General features: G+C 42.0%; 1 protein-coding gene across 1 annotated transcript; it reads right to left on the bottom strand.

The window, feature by feature from the left end:
• Window positions 1–488: 488 nt before the first annotated feature.
• On the bottom strand, window positions 489–3,044 carry LOC107191044 (meiotic recombination protein SPO11). The gene is made up of 4 exons (XM_015579991.1): window positions 2,929–3,044; window positions 2,400–2,836; window positions 1,050–1,407; window positions 489–789 (listed from the first exon to the last, which is right to left on the bottom strand). Exons 1-4 carry the CDS (start codon window positions 3,042–3,044, stop codon window positions 489–491), a joined length of 1,212 nt encoding a protein of 403 aa, XP_015435477.1.
• Window positions 3,045–24,276: the final 21,232 nt, after the last annotated feature.

Below are 24,276 nucleotides of genomic sequence, written 5' to 3'. Positions count from 1 at the left end.
GAGATCGAAAAGCGTGCGAAGCCTCGCTTCGGATGTGGTTTTCACAGAATCCGCGGTTCTCTCGAGAAGATCGTCGGATAACAGTGTCGTCTGCTTGGGATCGTATCGAAAGATTCCAGAATTGGTGAATCTGGAGGACAATGGCGACAGTTACGAGGCCAAAGTGGTGAAACAAGAGGAAACGATGCCGCTGAGATCCAAGAAGGTAACTAAATTACACTTTATTATTCTTTCCTTGTACACGCAATGAGAAACTAAGAGGAGGATCAAACCTTTTAGTTGTTTACAGAGGAAAGACAGGAAAATAAAGAATCTGGTAAAATAATAAATTTCACCCTTTAACGTTTACTTAAAATTATTTAAGAAAGCACAGTTCTTTCAAATTTTTGACAACTAGATTAGTTGATTAGGAACACCACTCTCTGTGATCTAGATGTATTTATCGAAGGCAAAGAAGAAACAAGAAACAGAAAGCCTGGTCGATCGTGTTATATGTAATCGCCACCTTTGATTTTGCAGGGCAAGTAGGTAGCACTAAGAAATCTCCTCGAGAAAGAAGACAACCCTTCTATCTCCGCCTTACCCGTCCTCATTAGTTCGAGCTCCTTGAGAAACGCATCGTTCATATAAGGTCGACCCTTGATCGCGATCAATTTTGATAAATCGAATTCAGTTAGGGGAACAGTGCTCACACCCAAGGCGACCAATTCCGACGGATGTATCCCGAGCCATCGCACATTTGGACAGGCTAAACTCTCCTTCTCCTTGGATAAACTCGCCGATCCGAAACTACATCGAAAAAACAATAAAAAAATCTTATTTCTCCGTCCAACTTCGCATACATATTCATTCCGTTATCTTAGAATCGAATCTTGTAACAAATTATACTGGGAACTTCTTAAATATTTTAGTAATAAAATGGTAAATATCGTTATTTACTGAAATTCTGTCGATAAATGTTATCTTATCGATTGTTATCTGTCATCTATAATGGACAACGAAGTAATTGTACTTTAGAAAAGTATTTATTTCATCAACGATCCATTTACCGATAGACACACATGATGTCCACACCGAATGGATCCGCATCCACGATCGCGTAAACCGGAAGTGCCATTTTCTCCGACAGTAATTTCACGAACATTCTCGTGGCCACATCTGGATACCCTTTACCCGTCACTAAAATGCAATTCAACAAGCTAGTGCAGTCCTCTTCCAATAACTTTTGGAAAACCGCGTCCTTCTCGACGACCAGTGCCATTTTGGCCGTTGTCCGAATGGAGATCACGTTCGACGCGATGTGCGGAATAAGGGCCCCTCCAGGCGCGGTGCAATCGATGATTCGTTTGTCGGCCAAAGTGAGCGTTAATTCACCGGCTGCTAATCCCTTTGAGGTGGGTAGGAGATCTAGGCGATTAATTGTTAGTGTGAAGGATTATCGAGAGCACTTCGCGTTGTTGTTAAGTGAATCGAATGCTGAACGCCACTATCCTCGTGTTTGACTGTTGATTGTAAGTACTGGCTATAGGGCAGTGATGGGCAACTCAACGCCTGCCAAATTAACTAGCGGGCAACAACGTGCAGCATGCGGGCATATGGCAGTGATGGGTGAAATGTGCAAATGAGAGCACGTATCTATCATTTTCTTCACACACAAATATGTCGTGAATCACGACTCGTGACTCGTGATGTGTCCTGCTTCGCAAACCCTCCACAGGAGTCCGACATCTATCGTATATCCCCAAGAATGAAAATTTCGACGACAAATGTATGAAACTATTCCATATGAAGCTTTGAACATCGTACGGAAGATTTACAAGTTACGGAAGAGGGAATTAGTTTTATTGTTATAAGTCTGAATAATATATAAGCCATGTTTTACTGAATTTATGCACGTATTGTTACGAATATGCCCGAGCGGGCTCGGTTGCCCATCACTGCTATAGGGGATGGTCAGCAAGAAACAGACCTTAGTACCTTGTATCTATTGCTTTAGTTCTTACTGAGTTGACTTTATAAAGAAGAAAGTATCACAACGGGAAATAAACAATTGAAGAGAAGGGACAAATGAAATCTATGGTCTTATGATTATATATTTTTAATATTACTAATGTGACAGTGGTTTTAAATGCCACAATATATTGTAATAGTTTGGAATAAGACGAACACGGTCATAAGTAACAGTTGTAAGTTTCTGAGATATCAGCTCAACAATGGATTTTAAGCCTGTTTCTAGCAGAACATTCGGCACAGTATAACACGACTGATGATTGTTGGTTTAATTCAGTGAGTATGATCTAAATTTTTATCTGATTCAAGTTATTTCTTGTCGCACAATTAGTAGTAAAGATATGGATACATGTAGATGATTAAAGAAGGAAGAACAGAAACAGACTTACTCAGCTCCCAAGGAGCGCAATTCAGAAGATTAGCCACGTGGTTCACAGCTAGGTCTACTTGTCTCTGTTCCGGTACTAAATTCGAGGTCTTCTCGTTTTTTAGATCGTAGTAAAGCGATCGTCTCGTTATTGTGGTATTTGTGATTAACAAACGATGAGCCGCGGCCATTACGGTCATCATTAATGCAAATTTGTCTTTGCTTCTCTTCCTGGCGAAATTGATAACAGTCTTTTTGTCACTTTGGTAACTCTCTCCGTTGATTTCGTTAGATTCTTCAGGGAATTGTGATTCATCGTCGTTTTCTTCCATTATTTGTTGCGTGCCCGTTAAAGTGTAAGGGTGCGAGGACGAATACGACATTTGAGGCAAACGACCGGAACACAATTGTTGGATTATGCATGAAGTCACGGTTTCAATACGCGCTATTAATTCCTCCCTAAATGTGACGAACAATTGGGTTTTTTTAGCTTCTTGAATTATATTACTATTCTGTTTAAATGTAGGAAATTTGATTTGGTAGGTATTCACCTGGATTCTGTGTTATCCACTACAGGTATATCGATCTTTCTCTCTTTCAAACTTTCTGTTTGACTGTCGGTAAGAGAGAAACTTTCATTGCTTAGATATCTGTTAATATTCGACATTTTGCCTAAAATTTGAATATAAATTTTGTAAGTTCCATTCAGTCCAGTTGGCTTAAATATTCTAACTGCATAAACATCGTATATTTCTATATTAACTGTAGTTGTCTGTTTCGGAAGGATTCTAAAAAAACCGCTGTCTACGACTTTTAATCTTGGGGTATATAATATTTGGAAACGCTACTATGACCAACTAGGTACAGAATATTCCTACCATCACAGACAAGATATAAAATAGACCTGACATCGAATGCAACTTTCTGTCACATGCTTCAGGGGCTCTGGAGCCCCGTTACCATTTCAGTGTCAATATACGACGTTACCGATAAAGCACGAAATCTGAATGTTATCACAGACGAGACATAGAATAGACATAACATGCAATGTACGTTCAGGGTGTTAAGAAATTATATAAATATATAAGGAGTATTTAAGGCAATTGTTGTGAAATTTATACAATTTTTTTACGACTTTTTCAATAAAAAACAGTCAAATCACACATATGCGTTATTCATTAATCTCAACACTATCTCCACTCCTGTTCCAAATTCCAATTTACGAAAAAATAACAAGAAACAATAAATAATAGCAAAATAATACGTTCTAAGAATTAAAAAAAAAGCGCGGGAAACCAGTCAAAACTGACACGTGGCGCTATCTAATAGTGATTTCGGCAACTAGAGTAAGAAGGTCTGGATTTAGTTTCGAATTCCGACACTAGGTCCTTTTTTGAATTTTAAAAATGGTACAACTGTCGAATTCGAACTGACACTTGTCCGTTCTTCCGTGAACACATTGCATAATACGTCGCCTATCATCACATTAATGAATCATCAGGATTACCACCCATGTAGAGTCCGGAAATTTTAGAAGGTTTTACAATCCAAACTCAATATTAACTAAGCATGCATTAAACAGAATCCTCTAAATATGCTGGACAAGTAAAATTAACAAATCATCCTCATGTTTAAAGTAAATGACTCGTCAGACTTAGGCTCTAACTCCGACTTACCCTTAGTATCAATAAATATAATCAGACAAAGAAGATATAATCTGATAATTAAAGCATTCATAATCTATTTTTCCAATACACTCGATATACCACAACGCCTAGTCCTTACTGACTGCAATAAACTACTATGAAATGATCATTACGGTATAACGAACCAGGAAAGTTGTTATCAAACTCCGAAGCCATTAAACAATGAAGAAAACAAGGGGGTCGAAGAGTCAAAAGGTCTAGTAGGAAGGATCCCCTGGTCGGTTTTCTGCACCTCCGAGCGGAACCGCGCCAGATAAAAATCTATCACCTATCCGAACGTAACATTCTCACAGCAATAAACATATTAAGCTCTTCGCCGCGACGGGAGAAGTATTGATCGGGGTCTCGTTGCTCGTCGTGGCGGACGATCGACAACGATTCCACCGTCGGGGAACGACATTCGTATCGAGTAGCGAATCTCAAGTGTGCCTGGACACCCCGCTGCGCATTTGTGACGCGGCGGCCATTGAACGCAGCGCTACCGGAGTGCACTAAAAGACACTTCAGGGCTTCATTGTGCCCCGCGCGAAACACAGAGGCCCGACTGCAAAACGTCCGATTGTAACGAAATTTCGTCGGACCTCTACGACCCGGGGCTTCGATAAACAAATTTTTTCGGGTTCCTGGTCCTGGTGGGAGAAATCGATTTTATAGTATTCGAAGGATTATGATTACGAAGAACAGTTTTTTTTTAATATATTGGAGACTGGCGGAAAGACTGATGATAATTATGCAAAATGACATCGTTTAAAGTAATTTATAAAGACAAACATAAAGGTAGGAATTTTTTGGTTCCCTTAAGTATCTTATTGGATTAAGAATAAAACAGAAAATTTTTTACATTTGATGAAAGTTCTGTCTTTTATTGTATATCTCAGAGCCCTATAGACGATAGATGCATAAAATCCGCAGTATACTGACGACATCATCAGTGGACAGTTTTAAATCAGTTGAGAATGTTTTAATAATCATAGAAATGATTAGTGTTAGATAATGTGATCAGTAAACATGGCTTTGGAGACGAAGATCAGACGTAACTGATCTTCTGAAGCAATATATTCCTTATATTTGTTGCTTCTACTGTATATACTTTATTCGATACATCCTTCACTTGTCAGACAAGGTGTAGAAGATAAAACATGTTATATTTGAATGTATAAAATATTCTAAAGCTTGTCTATAGAGGAATATTAGATATAAACAAAAATTGTAAGCATTCGAGACTTACTCTGATACTTTAAACAGAAAATACAGAAGTCTTCTCGTTAGAATACTATAGTGCATAGTAATGAACAATATTTTACCTATTTGCATGATCGTTACGTAAATAGAAAGTTGGCTCTACCTTTTTGGGGGGTTGCGGTATTCACGTTTTGGTCATTGGACAGTTTTCATCCGCAGATGTAACGATAAATTTTCTTGGCCAGAGGACAACGCAGATTTCCGTGTATACGTTTCCAAAACTGACTACTCGAAGGGACAATGAATACTAACGAGCGCCGATGGACGCTTGCGACGCGTGCCACAACATTTTAGGGTCACCGGAACCACCCCTCCGCAGTGATCCCTACCCCCTCTGACCTCGTGAACAGAAAATTTATGGTCTGCTCGCGTGATATCGCAAAAAATTGTATTCATTACTTCCGTAAGTTAGCATACATTGACTCTGTCGCGGAGCATTAAGTCTCTATTTAAATCAGTCACGTTTACAGTACAGACTTTGCATTAAAGAACACACAGAAGCACAGTCAACATGAGAATATTTTATATTATTAGCATTATAATATTATTTTAATGTAATAATCCGTCCATCATTTTCCCAACTTAATTTGTTTCTCGGTATCAAATAGACCACGTGGTAAAAATTATTACAACGAAGTGATAAATAGTTAAATTTGCAAATTCTTTAAGGTAAAAATCACAAAGCCTCAGCTAAATTTAATTCCAAATGACAAAATAACGTAATTTCGTAAGAGAAAACTAACACAAGGGACGGATGAGGGTTAATATATTATATATTATTAGTTTCTTATTATTGAAACTCACATACCTACCAACCTAACGAAATGAGAATAAATAAAACTAAGAGTTCAGTGGGATAGTCGATTACCCCTTTATACATTGTAAGGTTAATCGTGTACAATAGTATTTGTCTTCCACGATATTATACCTATTTTCAAATGATTCTATAAAGTACCTACTGATGCATTCACAACTATAATTTCCTTTCGTAAAAAACTAACAAAAAATGCTTACCCCTCCACCCAAGAAAATTCAATTAGCCTCTGCATTTCTAATTTTAAAAAATCAGCAAAAAATCGTCGTGAAAATCCGAGGCAAGAATCAATTTTTTCTTTCGCTCGTTGGTCCCGGCGTGATTGCATACATTGCGGTTCGTTCCGAATCGTTTTCCGTTCGAGGAGTGTTAGGAGGCTGCTTATCCGCGCAAACGAGCAGAAGCGTAGCCCGTCCGCGTCTTGAAAGGCCAGAGGGGGCCTCTTTGGCCGTGTGTATAAAGGGATTATTCACGACAAAATAATACAAGAACGCCGCGCGCTCGGTTTCGCATTAAAGACACTCCAAGATTGCTCCTCTACAAAAGGAAGGGGGATAGTGTTACATTGTGCGACGAGTACGTACGAGAAACACCCCACGAGAATACGCGCCCTCGAGATCCTCAAATGGCCCGTATACACGGCCTCGTCCTCCTCAAAAAACTATCGGTTGTGTCGGCGGTCGGAAAGATCATCGAGAAAACTCTCTCGATCGGCCTAATCTGCGCGTTCACACGCGAAATCGCGTGTATAACACGATTCCCCTGGACGAGAATCGATAATCTTCTATATATTTCCTCGATCAGAAAGGGAATTAAAGATAGGACGCGATTCTTCGTGGCGTCGTCGTCCTTTGGATTACGGTTGGCCCCTCGAAGCCAGTTCAAAGTGGGTGGAATTTTTCTTTCTTTCTCTGTACGGCGAACGGTTTTGCGGGGATTTTCGGCGGAGAATTTTATTCGTTTCCGGTACAAGGGGATGGGGGAAGAATCGTAACACGATCCACGGGAGTATTTTCCATATCGAGGATAATCACGCGGTTCTCTGTGGTACCTTTTAAAAGGTAAAATCCCTTCGAGCAAGGCCGATTTACTGGAATAGGGGAATCGAATGGTTCGGCCGACTTATGTATATTTCGTATTCAAACGTCCACCTCGCATGATCGAACGGCCGTGAATTGTCCGTGTGTACCTGTTCCGATTCGGTCTTGAATGTCTCCGATTTGTCAGATCCGTCAAAAGTTTCTTGGAGTGTTCACGTGTGCGCCCACGAGGCTCATTCGACAATCGACTGTGACGCAGAGGAACTAAAATATTTCAAGTTACACGCGCTTGACAGGTACAGGGAACACGGTCGAATACATTTCCGAGGATCTGTGGATCGTACGGTTCGAAGTTTGCCTCTGCTTTGAATGTAACAAATGATTCGGGAGAAATTCATTTTTACTAAGACGACTCCGTTAATTCTGTAGATTTGATTTTTAAACAAAAGGGTATAATCTTCAGATTCTTTATACCTTTAATGTTCAAAGAGTGTACCCAACTCTTCGATAGTGCTTTCATTTTAAATGTTTAACGCTGTATTCGTTTTATCTTCAACTTCCAGCATTGGAGCTGATCCTGGAAAAACATTTTTCCTCAAAGAGGGTTGAAATGTTTATGATGATACAAACACGATAATTCTTAAAATCAGATTATAGGATTTCGTTTAAGGGTAAATAGTTAATTAGGAACGTAGGATGAATAATAGTTAGTAAGTAGACAAAGAATGTATCTGGAGTGTGTAAAATAAATAAGATAAATAAGATTAATTATTTTTACTATAAGATTTGTTTGAAAATGATTTTAAAAAAATGGAATTGCAAACGACAATTAAAATATGTTTCTTTCATTTCCCCTTTGTATTTCCTCCTCCTTGATATGCACAGGTTCTCCTGTTCCCAACAATACAAGTTTCTCGACATCGAAAAAAAATAGAAGAATCGGTTCTGTTACAAATTCACGAACAATTTCCTCGCGTCAGCGAACAACGTCAATCGACAAAAGGGCCGAAAAGGAACACCTTCCTCCGGCTTGGTGCCCACCCATCTGCATTTCTGTACCCCCAAAGTCCGTACGTTAACCAACCCCCCATCTAGCTCCTTCCAGCGCAACCCCCACTGTGTGGACAAATTCGATGTTATCTATTTTCACTTTAAGAGCACACAGAGTGAACACTGCTTACCGGGGCGAAGTGATGTAGATCCGATCTGAGCTGAATATGTACACTCGACGTGTCGGTTACACAAACCGCTCGATCACAAGATATCGATCGGTTTAATCGACGTTTAGCGGTGATCGGCCCATTTTTACGGAGACTCGTGTCCCTGTAAATGTCGAATGGAGTATTTTCTGTCGGGACCTGTTGACCACGGATATCGATTACGAGATTGTACCCCCTTGGTAAACTGAATAATAATTCTTTAGACTGTACCATGATTTTCTGTAAAATTTTCGTAGAGAATTCAATGGATCTGGGTTTCTAACAAACTTATTCGAAGTAGGAATGTAACTTAACATAACAAAAATTTGTATGCAAGCGAATAATTATAGCAAATTAAAGTATTTAAAACTAAACTATTTAAAGCAAAGTATTTAAAATTACACTCTATCTTGAATTAGAACGTGCTAAATTATAACTAATTATTCATATATATGCTTTACACACGTAACTTTACAAGTCTGTCACTTACGTAATACTTTTGTAATTCCCTGGACTTCTCCCGTGGATAAATAAATTATTTAAATTCACACAGACAGCTTCATTCATTTGACCGATTATAATCGGCTTAATCCGCCAAACAGACTTTATAACCGATCAAACGTCACGACCCCGCATAAGAAATTTTCCCCAAGATCAGACAAATCGAGGAATCCTAAAAAATCGCCAGAAAAAAAAGAACGATCTTCTTACCGAAGCAAAGCACAGTACGAAGATCAGACAGATCGAGGAATCTTAAAAATCACCAGCAAAGAACCAGAACGATCTTATTCCCAAACCAAAACGCAATTCAATGTTTTCAAGATCAAGCAATCCTTCGAGTGATCGATCGAACGTGTCCACGGGCAAAAAACGCGATCGACGGAATCTGATGTCGCGCCTACGCGTGTCAACCCGCGAAATCCGTTGGCGTCAAAAGGGTGCCGCCGTTCGGTGGATCGTTGAGATCTCTCTATCCTATGCCGCAAAAAGCAGCGAGACGAGTGGTACGACGCCGACCTTCTATCCCTGAGCATCAGAAGCGTGTCGGAAAATAACAGGTTGCCGGCCCCCATTTAATTGGCAGTCGATCGGGACCAGTTCGTCTGGTATAACTGACCTACACTTAAGAAAACCGGGCACGGCCCGGGGGCCGGGTTCCCCCTCCACGCCGCGGAAGCCAAGAGAACCCAGCCGCGACGGGGCCGAAACCGAGGCGAGCGTGCGTATCGCGATCGAGGCGACAAGTTTATTATACAGAGAGATTTTATTATAACATCCCATCGAACCCGGCCACGGGCTAAGTGTCGTCGAACTCTCTCATCTATCCCCTTCTTCTTCCTTACTACGTATTGTTCCTCGTGTTACTTCTCGATTCTACTTTCGTTTTCCTCTCTCGTTCTCTCCGAGTCGTTCCTGCCATTCGTTTTCTTTCCCTTCCAGCTTCCTTTCATCGCGTTTCTTTTATCGAACGGAGATCCTTGAGAAAATATTTGACGTGCAACGAGACCTGCTCGTTCCCCACCTTCTACCCCCCCCCCCTCCCTATGTTTCTTCGTTCCACCGTCGGCTGGAGATCTTACTTAGCCGAAGCTCGGACTGTTATTAAGGAGTCCAGGACTTAAAGGGAGCCGCAGAGTAGTCGTTAAGTGATTACGCCCGAAAGATAAATCAAATTGCCGTGAATTATTCGTGTAACCCATCGCGGCTTATCGGGTGCAAACGCGCCACGGTCCTCGGCCTCTGTACGCGCACAGAGCCACGGCGATCGAGACGAGGGGATACATACGTAGAACTGGTATATTCGATCCGTTTGACGCGGTCTGCCCAGAGGTGTTTCGCTGCTGGCTGACTTCTGTTTCGCGGAGTTTTGATGGTGATTGACTCGTTTCGCGATCGCTTCGTTAATAATCGGTTTTTGCGGTCAAGGACGAAGGGTCGTGAACGAAATTATGGGAAATAGGGACCAAAGGGTATCCGAATAATAACGTCAATTCAGAGACGGGCAAAATAATTGTCTAGATAAAAAGTTTCGAATAACGAATAAAAGATAAAAAATATATTTCGTCATTCTTAATTGTTTAAACGTGGAAATTTCACTTTTTATAATAAAATAATACTTCTTTTGAATGGATCGACATTTGTCGAACAATAATTTAATCTCATTAATTATTCGAATAAAATTCTGCCCAACTCTGCGTCAATTAGTATAGACTGAACTATGAAATATTTTTGCATAGAAGTTTATACCGACAAGATTGAAATTTTCATTGAAAACATGTCAATTCTTCAGGAGTAATGTCGATAACTGTTTGAGTATAAGAGATAGAATCCTGGGAGAATGTTCAGTCGAGCTGTATATTTGGATGACAGTGTTTCTATCCCATAGAAAGTCAGAAACGATGGAATATAATAGTGTCCCGGAAGAAAAAAAAAAGAGATTAATTCAAGGAGTCGGTGACTATTGAACGTTCGAGACTCACCGTTTAAAATGACAGACTTTCCCAAGCCCATGATTCTCGTCGAGCACTCTTCTCGTAACACCCTCTTCGCAGTGTGCGAACGTAGCGCGGTCGCTACAATAACCCCGCTCGATCCCCCAAAAACTGAGCTCGAGAGCACCCCGTGATAAGTGCTCTCGATGATTTCATCGGTGTGTGTGTGTACGTATGTCGAGGAATTTGGGAAAGTCCCGATCGTCAGAGTCGAAAAGTTACAGAGTGAAGAGGTGACTTTCCTAACATTGATTCTGTTTATTGTAATAAGATTAAACTTGCACGAAAACTTCAATTAACCCTCTAATTGTAAAGTCCAGGTCGTATACGACCCAAATTATAGTCCATCTTGTGCTATCCCAACTACGTTTTTTTATTTTTTTGTGCTTATTCTCGTTTTAAAATATTCTTTATTATTTAGTAAATATTTAATACTTACATTATTATACGTTATACAACTCAATTATTATTAAAACTTTCTTCACCCTTCTGAAAATAGCAAAAAGAGCTCGAGGGGATTCGAACCCAGCTTACGAAGTACGTCCTTAAAACCCACCTTACCATTCAAGGGTTAACAGTGAAAATTCCCACAAAAATAATTACTATGCATAAATAAACACCGTACTTCGTCGTTTTTATGCACACTCACCATAAAGTGAATATGGACACTAAGTTCAGTACTCCCCTGTTAAATTATCGACTCGATTCCCTTAGGTTGCTATACATCAAATTACACCAACTCTCTAAGTATCCTAGCAAAAGTAAATTGCAAGAATTTCCAAATAATTGACTAGAAAAATAAGGGGTCATCGTACCTGTCCGTGCAATCGGTTCATCCTCCCAGCTAATGACGGTACCACAGACCGCACGACGTCTCGAAATTATTCCACGCTATTTTTAAATCGTGGAAAAAGAACAGAGGTGACATACGTAACGAAGTGCAACTATTCTAAGAAACGTCTCTCGCTATCTATCGAACATTTTATTTATTCCTACACGTATGACAAATTTTTCAGACAGCCTGTGTGTAAATGGAAGAGGACTATCGAAAAAAGAAAATCATTCGCGAGGATATAAGTTTGTTATTGCAATCACCATTGTCATTGATATATTGTCTATCATACTACGCAGATTGCTTACACATAATAAATTACAGCAGTGGTTCAACCTAGGCGATGGTCCATATTCGAAAACATTCCCCTGCGTCTTTCAGAAATCGTAACGGAAATTGTCTCGTAGAGCACCGCGAAGGCCTTGGCTCCGGTCGTTTGTTTATGTTGCAATGCTTTCAAATTGCTCGATTCCGACGACCGATCATCAACCGCGATAAACCGGCGCGTTTATAAAATACCTTCTTGAATTATTTAACAACCAGGGCCTCGCGTGTATACAGGCGTCACTGAATTGAACGTCATCTCATTATCAGCGATGGACCTGGAGGCGATAGAGCCGAAGGCTTCGCGGCAATCTGTGCTAATTCTACTGATCGAATCAATCTTAATTTCATGAAGTACGGCTAATTGACAATTAACCGTGATTAGGGAATATTAAACGAACTATGGTTTATCATGAACAGTTTATGGATTTGACCCTGGTGATTCGTGTACGATTAAGATTTTCCAGATCCATATTTTAAGATATTCCAAGTCAGCGATCACTGTGACAGCTCACTTCCTCGATAATTTTTCCCCTTTCAAACCGACGATGGGAACGAGCATTGATCATCGTCGATACGTAAATTATGCGATAAAAGTTACCATTTCCCTGCACTCTTTCGTTATCCATTTTCGCGTTCGCGAGAACCGCAAACCGCTTTGTTTTTCATATCTCGATTCCATATATTTCAATGGCATTACTCGCTCTGTTTTTCATCTGTTCGATTACATATATTTCAATGGCATTACTCGGGGAATTCAATAGATACAGAGACTGTCGAACGAATCAATACCTTGATATCGGAACATTTTTATAATATCGTTTGTTAAAATGGTATCTGAGATTAGAGAAATAATATCATTAATAGATTGCGAATCTTTATGCGAGTATCAATATTTAAAGATTTATTTACGAATACTGGAAACAAACAGAAATTTCTTTAATGCTTTGAGAGTTCCATCAGGTAACACGGAAAATGAAAACCGTACTAAAATTAATTGAACTTCTTAATAATACTGAATTGCAGACAATCGGATACGCTGTAAGTGCATAAAATTCGCAGTCCTATCATTACTTACGGTCATTGGTATATTATACAAGACGACTATATTCTACCTCTGAATAATTTGTTCAAACCACCTTTTCAGCAATATTTCAGTTCTAGTCCGATTTACCGCAATACAAGACATTATCGATGGAAATACCTGATAAGCGGAACAATAACTTCGAGGAAAGGAAGAATAATGCCTATCTAGACCGATCAAAAATGAAACAGAAGCTTTTATCTTTCTGTCGAGGATTCTGTCGGAAGTTCTGTTCCGTCACAAAGACACCCTGAACTTGTCGCACTCTTGTATGCACCATAAATGCATATAATTTTGGAACGAACTTATGAATGGAGGCGAAATCGTGACGCTCGGCACGCTACGTCCTTGGACCAAACGTAACGTTCTCATGGTAACGGAGAGTGTGAGAGAGAAAGAGGGGCTCGGTACTAAAAATTGTTCGGCGCGTGTCGCGTGACTGTGCGGTTTGCAGCTGCCAGGCGGATTTTTTCTGCGAATTTTTCGCGATTCCGAGGCGAGCAGATGCGTCCTGTGCCACGGAGATGCGCGATACTTTCCCCGCGTTATTCTCCCTCTTCTTTCTCGTCTTGCTCGCTCGTTCACTCGCTACCCGCCCAGAACGATTGCACCGGTGCCTCTCGATCGATCGATCCTCGCCGTGGCGACCTTTGACTTCGCGGAGCAGTTCGCGCGCGATTATCCTGCCACCATCATTTTTACACCTCTGGCCTCCTCCCCCTCTGTCGAGCTGAATCGATGGTTCCTTTACGCCCTATACTCGAGTTCACGATTAACTGATCCTGGTCCGTTCGAGGACTCGTTGAGATCTTGAAGAAAAATAGATATAGAGGCTGGAGAGACAGAATGTAAATGTAAATGGAAGAAATTGAAATTTAAACATTTCTAGGTCAATATGATTTTGACCTAATCTAGTTCAGTGCCAAATTATTTTTTGAACAAAATTTTTAAATTGAATTGCAAAAAAGGAAATAGAAAAGAAGAAATAGATATACAGTATACTATTAAATTTATTTCCGTTTATTCGGACACGTTTCCGTCCTCCGGAGATGGAACTTCATGAACTCTTGAAATTAATTTCCAGGCATTTGAATCTAGTAGCATTTTAAAGTAAAAAGCAGTGGGATATTTCATCTGGACTAGGAGATACTAAAGATTCCCAGAAAATACAATTTACCCATTTTCATTCCTTTAGGGGATGAATTACGAAAAATCCTTTCTTAGTGGATGACCTCGTCCTAAGGGGAAGCTACCTCTAAAATTTCCTAGGTTAAGCGGTATGAGCTGGGCGTTGATAAGTCAGCCAGTCAGTCAGGACTTTTTCTTTTATATTTATAAATTATTACACATTTCTGTGAGATATTTTTCTTCGTACTGGCAAGCCAATAAAGATAATTCTATTAGATCATCGAAATTCTTTAGTAAACACACCAGTCGGAAGGATTAATTAGGTCGATACGAGTAATTACATCGAAATGTAATCCGAGAGGGCGAAGATTTCCATGAGGAGTAAATTGCAGTTCAGGCCCCCACGACACTTCCTTATTTTTGCGACGTCGATAGGAAGGGAGCACAGATTAGGGTTCCGGTTAGCGGTCAATTCGGGGTGCGCAATAATTAAGCGTCGTGCGGAAGGGAATCCACCGGATCCTTCATCCTTAAGGGCGGTCTTTATCGTGGCTTAAGTGGGGGGATTAACCATGAAGAACGAAAAGCCATTGGCTGACCCTGAGGATCATTGGCGCCTCGATAAGAGGTGAACGGTCCCCCCCCCCCCAGATAAGACCGGGGCGAGGAGAGTTTCGTGCCGTTGATCGCCCTTTACGATATTACGATAATGAAACTGCGAGGATTATTTGGAGACACCACTTCGTCGAACGATAGGCGTTAAGAAAGTATTCGATTGATGCAAAAGAAACGACTAACTGAAGCAATCGCGCTGTCTACTTATCGATACCGGTTACTCATACGTATATTCAAGGTTCGATACCTGAAAACGCGTGGGATCCTTGTTTCGTAAGCACAATTTTTCTATCAACATTGACGGTTTATATCTCCTATCATCCTTGATGTTCAGTTCCCTTATAGAGTAACTTGTCGATATTACAGAACGCTATAATCCCTTCACTAAGAGATAAAAGAAATCATATCTTCAACTGTCCGAAGAACCAACTATAATATCCAGCTGAAACCGTCAGTCCATAATCGCACCCACTGAAAAACACATCGCTCAAATCGAATGTTCTCCAACGGACGCTTCTCACAAAAACCAGATTTCTCCCGAATCAAGAGAGAACGCAAAAAGGAAACCGAATCGCATCCCGTCCGCCAAGGACTCAATATAAATCAGTCCACGGGTCTGTCTGTCGTATCTGCGGAGGCGCGATCCTTTCTGTTTGTTGGTTTTTCGAGAGAGCTCGTCCCGTTGCACGCGGGGCTTATTGTTCGTAAACATATGTTCCCGTGGGCGTGCTGGAAGAGCCGCGACACGAGTGGAACAGGGGAAGATAGTGAGTTGAACAGGGATGGGAAGGGCAGACCGAAGGAAAACGGATGGACGAGCAGCAGACAGCCAGTCTGGCATCACCTGGACGTGGAGAGCACGCGCCTTTCGATCCTGCGACAGGGTGGGAAGGACACCGCAGCATGGATATATCGATGCAACGGCGCGTATTGTCCTCGTGCCCGCCGCTGTTATGCTCGCCACGCCATAATGCGATCATGTAACGTCGCGTAACGACGACGGGCCCTGCCTACAATGGGCCTTGACCTGCCACCACCCCCCCCCAATGGAAACCCTTTTCGCGAGCAATGAAAATCCTTTTAGGATCATCGATACCGAAAACCGAACTCGACGGTTCACTGGACAAAAGAAGACTATTCTGAGAGCAGTCGCGGCGTGTCCGTTCGCAATTAAAATTACCCGAGGGAACGGTCGAGGTAAGGCTGAACAACGCGTGGTGATTTGGATCTGTAGGCCCTGAATCGTACGCTGACGGGTTTGGTGGGACCGTGGCGAATTGAAGGGGGGATCGATAGGCTGAGGTTGCGAATTTCGTTATGTAATTCGGTTGTATCGTTACGTTCGGTTTCTTCTGCGGAATATTCGATATTAAAAGTATCGATCGAACTGTTCGAAATTCAGGTTCTTAGATCGTGATTGTACATCCGCCGTGTCGTTACGTTTAAAGATCGCCCTTAACGAGACCTACAAGCCGCTTTCTGTTCTCTATTAAATCTTTGATGGGGCAGGACTTATAGGACATGGCTCTCGAGAGGAACTGCAAGGTCCTGTTAATAAAGGACCAGTTAATAAATAACGAATCGAAGGACTTACGCGGTGTCCTTGGTCACGTTGGAAGGTGTTCGTCTCGTCTGTGCACCGTGAATCGTAAAGATGATCGCACGTTTATACTACTTTCGTAAGACAGGATTCACGAGCGAATGAAAGTGTCCAGTGGGAACGGGACTGAAGAATCATCGATGTGATTGAACTTCAGAATTTCCACCAAACGGATGTAGATCTCTTACTTCTCGACCTAAAATGCTAATTTTGTAACTTCGATTGATGCAGTTCTTGTTTCTGAATTTTAATGAAGACTTTTTGTTTTTATTCACGTTAATGGGGATATCCAGAGTCTTATCTTTGCAACAACCTGTCAAGTCTTGTTAGTTGATCCTATCTCTGAAACGAAACCAATCGAAGAAGAAAATAAGAAGTGGACACAAGTATCGAGTATTTCGCGAATAAAGTCAAAGGAAAGAAATACCACAAAGTAAGAGCAAAAGGATCGCGTTAAATACGCGCCGGTTAGCCTTCGCCACGCGTATACACGGTTTTTATTACATCCTTGACTATTTTTACCGTCGCGAAGTTAGTAGTACCGGGCGCGGCGCGGAACGAAAGAAGACGGATGATTAAGTGGACGAAAATGCACTAACCTGGCGCGAAACGGTGGCCCAGGCTGGTCCCTGTGGTGGCGACACGTATTCGGAGAGATCGTAATATTCGCTGGTAAGAAACATCGGCCAGACAATTACCGTCCATTACAAAGACTCACGCGATCAAGGAGCAGGAAAATACGAAGCTTGCCACGACGATGTTCGACCATTAGCGGGTCCAGTCGAAGTTTTTAACATTCTTCGGACGAGAACGGTGTGTAAGCACCGGATAAATGTACGTCGACACAGAGTTCCCTTGGTTCGTTCAACATTAAACATATACCCTTACTACGTGGCATGACTATAAAATCGTCCTAAAAATTCTAATTTTTATGTATTGCGCTTAAAATAGAAACGAACCGAGTATGCCGTGACTGAAATTGTGTTGAGAAATAATGTTCGTCCAGAAAAGGATAGATAGTATTTCCTAAAAAAAATTGGTTCGTTTTTATTTTAACCACGATAGGATAAAGATTGAAAATTTTAGGGTGGTTTTATAGCTATGCCATGGGTGCATTTATTAACACTTTAAATAATCTTAAATTTCGATGTATAAAATATTCGTTCGAGGGAATTACTTTGAAACTTTGACGCCTGATTTTTGGCCCTTTTAACCTAAGGGAACTAGTCTATGATTGGATATTGCATATCATGATGTCTAAGGATTCGTATAATTCTAATTCTAAGCAAGTAACTGGCCCAACTAAGTGGCCCTTGTGCAGATAGAAAAACCCATGCCTTAAATCCCTCTATACACAGATTCGACAAATTGTTTCAATAAACCAAGCAGTAAACTCGATCGTTCAATATGCCTACACAATAAACATGCAATTGCCTTGAGTGCTGGTTTAACTCTTTGCGATCGGCACATTTCTCTGATAGCTCTACCAACTAATCGGAGCAGGTAATAAATATTTATAACACCTCTCGGTCATAAAACAACACATCTACTATGGCGGCACCAATCGCAAAGGTTTAATACTGATTGAAAAGGAAGCAATATAAGGTGTGTAGGAGCCAAACTGGCAGCGAAAGTGTTAACTCCTGATCGAAGATCGACAGAATCCTCGATATCGAAACAACCCAACAGGAATCTTCGAAACCCCAGGTTCCCGTTAGCCCCGTTCCAAGAACCACCAAAGTAACCCGAATACCCAACGAAGAGGAAACTGGACCAATCGAACAGTGGCACTTGTCGCGAAACTGGTCCCGGAATCGCACCTTGCAACGATCCCAAGAATCCTCCATCGGAAGGAAGACTGGCCGATCGAAAGACAGACAGAGAGGGAACGAATATAGGAAGAACTGGTCCAGGTCCAAAGAAAGAAAAAAAAGGTCAAGGTGTGAGAAAACAGAATCAGAACGCGGGAAAATAAGAAGAATAAGAAGAGGAAGACCCCGAGGGTCGGATGTGGAGGGGCCCCCTTCGAACCACGTGTATAAATTTTCATTCAAAACGTGGATTCCTCGGCAGGCCCCGGGGGCCACCTTCGATCGAGACCATTGACTTCGCCCGATGTAGAAGCAGAAAAGGGGATCTTTCACGATAAAGGAGGAAGGGAGAGCCTTGGATATAGGGTAACCCCCGGCGGACAATGGGGGAACGACGTTCGGTCGCAGCGGCTAACTCTTCGTACAAGATGTAATCGCCTGGGAATCCGCGAGCAAGCGAACAGCGACCATACTGTCAGAGGTGACTTCTTCTTTGACTTTTTATTCCGTTTCGATAGAAAGAATAGAGGGTCCACGGACAGTCGCGGTACCGTGCGTCGGGAATAGGGTGCACAATGCGTCTACCCACACCCACCCCCACGTGTATGGACCCATATTAGTGATCCATCATAGAGGTCGTCGGGCAAAAAGGGGACACCTCTAACTTTTTCGTCGAGACTGATCCCACATTAATCTGCCATGGAAACGCGAGATCAGATAAGACAAGTGCATTGCACCTTGTGGTCCTGGGTGAACCTGCGAACGTTGCTGACTTTTCTTGGGGTGCCTTTTGGGCTCTTCAACTCTATCTTTCGAGGAAGGGGATTCTCGGGATTAGATCCTATGTTATTAATTCTTATATAGATAGTCAAGCATCTGGAAATTATAACAAAAAAGTCGTTTGTATTCTGAAAAAATTATTTAACCATCTTCAGCAACGTTTGTTTCATTTCGACGAGTGCCAAGTTGTGGTTTTTCATAATACAGTAAATTCTCCGTGAGTGATGAAAGGCTTCTTGGCACTCAACATTAAATATTTTATAAACTAGTGGTCATATGCGGCTGAAACAAATATCACTGGCTTCAGAATTCCAAGCACTATCAGCGTGCTAAACGTCGGTAAAAAGTCAGAGTTAATTAACAGGGTTCGTGTCGATAAAATGAGAATGACAAACCGTTTAAGACTGGTAGAAATTTAATAACTCGTATCGCGTACGGTTCATCAAGAGTATCGATAAATATATCTGGATCGATCTTGATGATTAATGACCGACTATTACGGTGCAAATTAATCTACAATAATCGATCGTTCCGTCCTGTCAAATTTCCGTCTTGTGCAGGTTCGCTCAACCGTCGCACGAGCACCGTGCACGGCAGTTTCCATTTTATTCCGGCCGCAAAACGCTTTTGCAGCTGCGACATTTTTCTAGTCGCGAGGTGGTTCCCCGTACGCCTCTGTTAGCTGGTCTTGCCGAGGCGGGCCGCGCTGCTCTTACACGCACTCATACAGACAGTTTGGATTTTTTCACCGTGCTTCGATTCACCTGGCGACGGTAATTGCGGTGAAAACCGCAAAATAATCGTGCCTTATCTCAGGTGCGCGTCTTCGCGTCGCCCGCTGTTACCGGAGTACGTGTGTCGTACACGGTACCGGGAGTATAAACAAGATGGTACAATAATTAAAAGCAACGCATAAGTTCGAAAATTAAAATGTTCTTAAGCCTAAAAGCAGCTGAAACAGTCTTTGTTTCAGTGAAACTGTCGTAACTGTCCGATGAAAGATTAGATTAACAAATATACAAATTTGTAGAGACACACTTTTTGAGAATCCAAGATTTTAAAGAGACGTATGTAATAGAACATTCTCCAGAGATAGGGCTTGCCTTACAATATTATTAATCACTTCAGTTTGTCGTCGAAGAGACGCAGAAATGAACCGACAGGGGAAAGGATTGATCGATCGATCGCACGCCTCTGTTCGAAGAATGAACACACCAAAAGTGACAATGTGGATCAAGCCAGGCTATTGTGATGTATATTTGCTACGTTCTTCCGCGTAGTCGGGGGCGAAAGGTGGGAGTTTCGACGGCTATCTGATCAGGTAAGCCTGCAGGGGGTGGACGCAACGACCTCTTCGGCGGCGGCCGATCGCAACCCCTTAAAAAATAAATAACACGTAATCGTCGACATGATCTGTGGATGTGCCGGCAGATCCTCGACATCTGCCCGAACCGTTTGAGATACTCTCCAGAAGGATCTTGGACCGAGAATAACGTCACAATATTGTCGAACCTTCGTGTTCGACGATTTTTTCTTCCATTAAAAATTGCACCTCCAGCACCGCTAAAGGCGTCATAATTACTGAATCTTCCCTGGCAATCGAGTATGTACATACCTGCGAGATCCCAACTTTCTCAGGGCCCTCAGGGTCCTCGACACGTCAGAAACGTCCTCCTCGTCGATCATCCCGCGTACCCCCGTTTTCGATCATTCTTCGACGGAATTCCACGGTTTCTCGGGAAGAATTCCTAACGGAGCCGCGGCCCATTGAATCAAAACTTACTCGAAGAAACGGCTATATTTACCGGGATTCCATCGTCGCGAGACTGTGTACGTCCAAGTTGAATCGGAAAATGTCCTGAGAGATCGCCTCTTCATGGAGGATCCCGTATAATCGATCTTGGATGGACCGTTTTGTACGCACGACCACCAAAGAATTCGACCAAGGGTCAGGTACTGTGCTCGAAAGGGGGGCAAGAGAGAGGGAGGGAGGGGGTGAACGGTGCAGAAAAGATACAGAGTGTGGAAGAAAGAGAGATAGAGGGCAAAGGATCGCGCAACGTCCACGTGGGAGTCCCGTGGAGACATCGAGAGGGCCCTAAACACGTTGAGATTGCGATAAATCAAACGCGCAAGGTGGAACTTCTCATGTCGCGAGGAAGAATAGGGAAGGACGGACCGGAGAAAGCGCCGAGAAGAAAAGGGCACGCTCTGTTGTGACTCCGGATGATAATTTGTCCGCCCATTCGGACAGTTTGCGACTCTCGGGAAATTCTTCTTGCCCGAACCGAGGATCCCCCCCAGTGACCCTGCGCGTACACGTTCCCCGATCGTTTCTTTTCTCGCGCATCTGTTCCATGCGTTTTACACCCCTCTTTCAGAATCTTTGGGAAGATTGCACAGGTGCACAGGAACCTCTTACGAGTCACCGATCGTAAAATTGACTTGTGTCGTTCTGGCAGAGTATACCAAGTGACTGTGCTTTACAATGTTCTTCGAGACACTTTATGGATTATGTGTGTATATATTGTTTAAAGGAATCTGACATTGAATAGACCTTGATACTTCTTATTCTTTTATATTCAGTCCGAAGTATCATATTTTGGTAAAACATTGTATTAGAAATTTAAGGAACAAATTAATATATAGACATTTTAAAAATTACTTCCGTTTACTTACAATTATTTCCTCTTATCCTCTTTGCGAATGTCTTAACCTGCCCAAAGTAAGTTTTACGGTCCGATCAATTTCCTCTAAATTATTCACTTCATCCTGAATTCCAACCACAATACATAAGCATAGAAAATTTTAAGGTAGTTTCATAGTTATGCCGCACAGTGTATTAACCATTTGAACTCAATAATAACGAGGATGAGTACACTTCCATGATTCAATGTACGTAAAAGTCCTTCCACTCAATTTCAACAACTTCTTTCCTCCAACTGGTAAACCAAATAAAACATCAATTCGATACCCGAAATATACACCATAGAAGAGTAAAACGTTCCAAGTGTAGCTACCGTGTCAGAACTATCGTATCGATGAGGAATCCTCAACGGCAAAATCTTGAAATCAATTCGATCAGACGCGACGCGAGAATTCTCTTCCATGGTGTCCGGATAAGGGAAGTCGTCGTCCTTCGGCCGCAAAATCAATTCTATTTTCGGTCAAAGGAAACAAACCGGTGACATTTCTTCGAAGGCGCGCGCGCGCGGTTCGCGAAAGGAGTCGCCAGCGTCAGGAGAGGGGGTTGCTGGCACGCGACCGCCTCGTCGAACCTGTACGTACGTGGCGGCCACGAGGGCGAACGCATGCGTCGGGACGCACGCACGCGGCCCACGTGAAAGTGCAAAACGAACCGCGACGGGGACAATGGAGGAGAGGGGATTGTGACGCGCGATGGACACGCAAGGGCGGGGGGTAAAAAGAGGAAAAGGAGCAAGAAGAATTAGAAGATCGAGCAGAACGAGTTGCCGCGACCTTGGGATCCCTAACCCACATCTAATTTGCGTTTCTGGAGAACCGAACGAAGTACCAAAGGAGCCTACGCCTCCGAGACGACCCTTCGAACGTTATTCTCATTTTGGAACTAATTAAATTCTGGGTCAGTTGGTTTTTGGGGAGTGTGACAATGGTGGAGGAAAATTGAACCTGGGATATTGTTTTCGTATTTTCGATAGTATGGGTGCAAAAGAAACGGCGAGTTTGACGTTATTGTAGATTGTAGATGATGGTTTACTTACAGGCTTTGTTGCAAGCAAGGATTGAGACGATTACTTTGTATTATTATCCTGGTAGTATTGGGCGAATAGTTCATTCGGTATTATGAATCGGCGTATGTTTTCAATCTGCACTTTTTAGGAATGGCGAAAATGGAATGAAAAAAATTTCGCGTTGGTTATTCCACGTCTGCAAGGTGCTTTTATGTCACGGTACGCAACATTGTATCTACACACCGACTTGAATAATATACCTTGATCGACGAAGATAGACGAATAGATAAGTACCGTCATTCAAATGGAAAACCCCTTGTTTGCAAATTTTCGATCGACTTTCACGAACATCGTGTACACAAAAACAGAGTCTGCGGATGAAAGACGTATATAAAACACGCCTTCAGATCGAAAACGAACTGTAACCAAAAATACGCACGTGTCAACCCGTGTCGCTTACATAAACGAAACGAGAAACTTTGCCTCTAAATCGTCACGGTGAATAAATCCCAACCGGCATGGAAGGGTAAAAAGTCGGGAAATTTATTCGTCCCGAGGCGAGGATACGTATTTTCGTGAAACGTCCGCTGGATATACCAAGGACAGGCTAATCGATTTTTGCCGGAGGTATTACCACGAGTACGCGAATACACCTCTTTCGTGATCACTGGATTCCTCGAGGTTCCCACGGCCCACATAAGATACAGCAATGAAAAAATATACCGTCGTAATTTGAGTAACCTCCAATTACCGTGGTCTCAGCGACGTTTTTACGGTAGCCGTCTACGAATTGACGACAGACGTGTAACTAAGTGTTCAACTCTTGGAAAAAAAAATTCCCCATAACGTGCATGTACGAGAATCTTTAGAGGTCTTCATCACGAGAACTACCGAACTCGTCAAAATGACGTATACCAGCTTTTTTATTTTACAATTATTCAGATCCTAGAGATACTTTCATCAGAACTTGTGGTAACCTCTAATTTCTCATACACTTTATATTATAGTACACTAAGCAATATTGTATTATATATTAGACGTATTAATATATTACATGTTAAATTTGGCATGTAAACTGCCTCTTAAAAATCAACCCTTGAGGGGTGACAGAAGGGGTAACTCAAAACAGCTCGTAACATGAAAGCTGCAGATGTGAAATTCATAAAATAGGTTCTTCAAAAAAAAACATAATAGTTTCTTAAAATTCATCTCCAAAAGATATAAAAATAATTTTGAAAGCTACCATGGGCGTAGCCGTGGAAACTATTAAGAGTAGCGTGGTCTAGTTGTTTTCATTCGTCTTTAATTTCCGAGTGTTCCAAAGCCTATATACGTATATGGGCCGTAACGTCCTCGAATCTCTGACTACGGCACCATCCTTTACAGTGTAGAGTCTACACCCACACAGAAGGATCAACAAACCACGTCGATCAATTTCATCGAAGGCTGAAACCGCCCCCGAGCAATCGGCAGGGACCAGCCCAGAGACAAGGGCGTCGGTGTATATGTGTACGTATCG

The sequence above is a fragment of the Dufourea novaeangliae genome, unplaced genomic scaffold, assembly GCF_001272555.1.
Source record: "Dufourea novaeangliae isolate 0120121106 unplaced genomic scaffold, ASM127255v1 scaffold221, whole genome shotgun sequence".
NCBI classification, from domain to species: domain Eukaryota; kingdom Metazoa; phylum Arthropoda; class Insecta; order Hymenoptera; family Halictidae; genus Dufourea; species Dufourea novaeangliae.
Note: the sequence above shows the minus strand (reverse complement) of the source record. Positions and strands in the feature narration are given on the sequence as shown.

Coding starts and splice junctions, on each gene's coding strand:
- LOC107191044 (XM_015579991.1), bottom strand. CDS start 3,044: ATGTCGAATATTAACAGATATCTAAGCAATGAAAGTTTCTCTCTTACC. Junction 1,408..2,399: donor TTGCGCTCCTTGGGAGCTGA/GTAAGTCTGTTT, acceptor TTAATCGCCTAG/ATCTCCTACCCACCTCAAAG. Junction 790..1,049: donor GACATCATGTGTGTCTATCG/GTAAATGGATCG, acceptor TTTTCGATGTAG/TTTCGGATCGGCGAGTTTAT.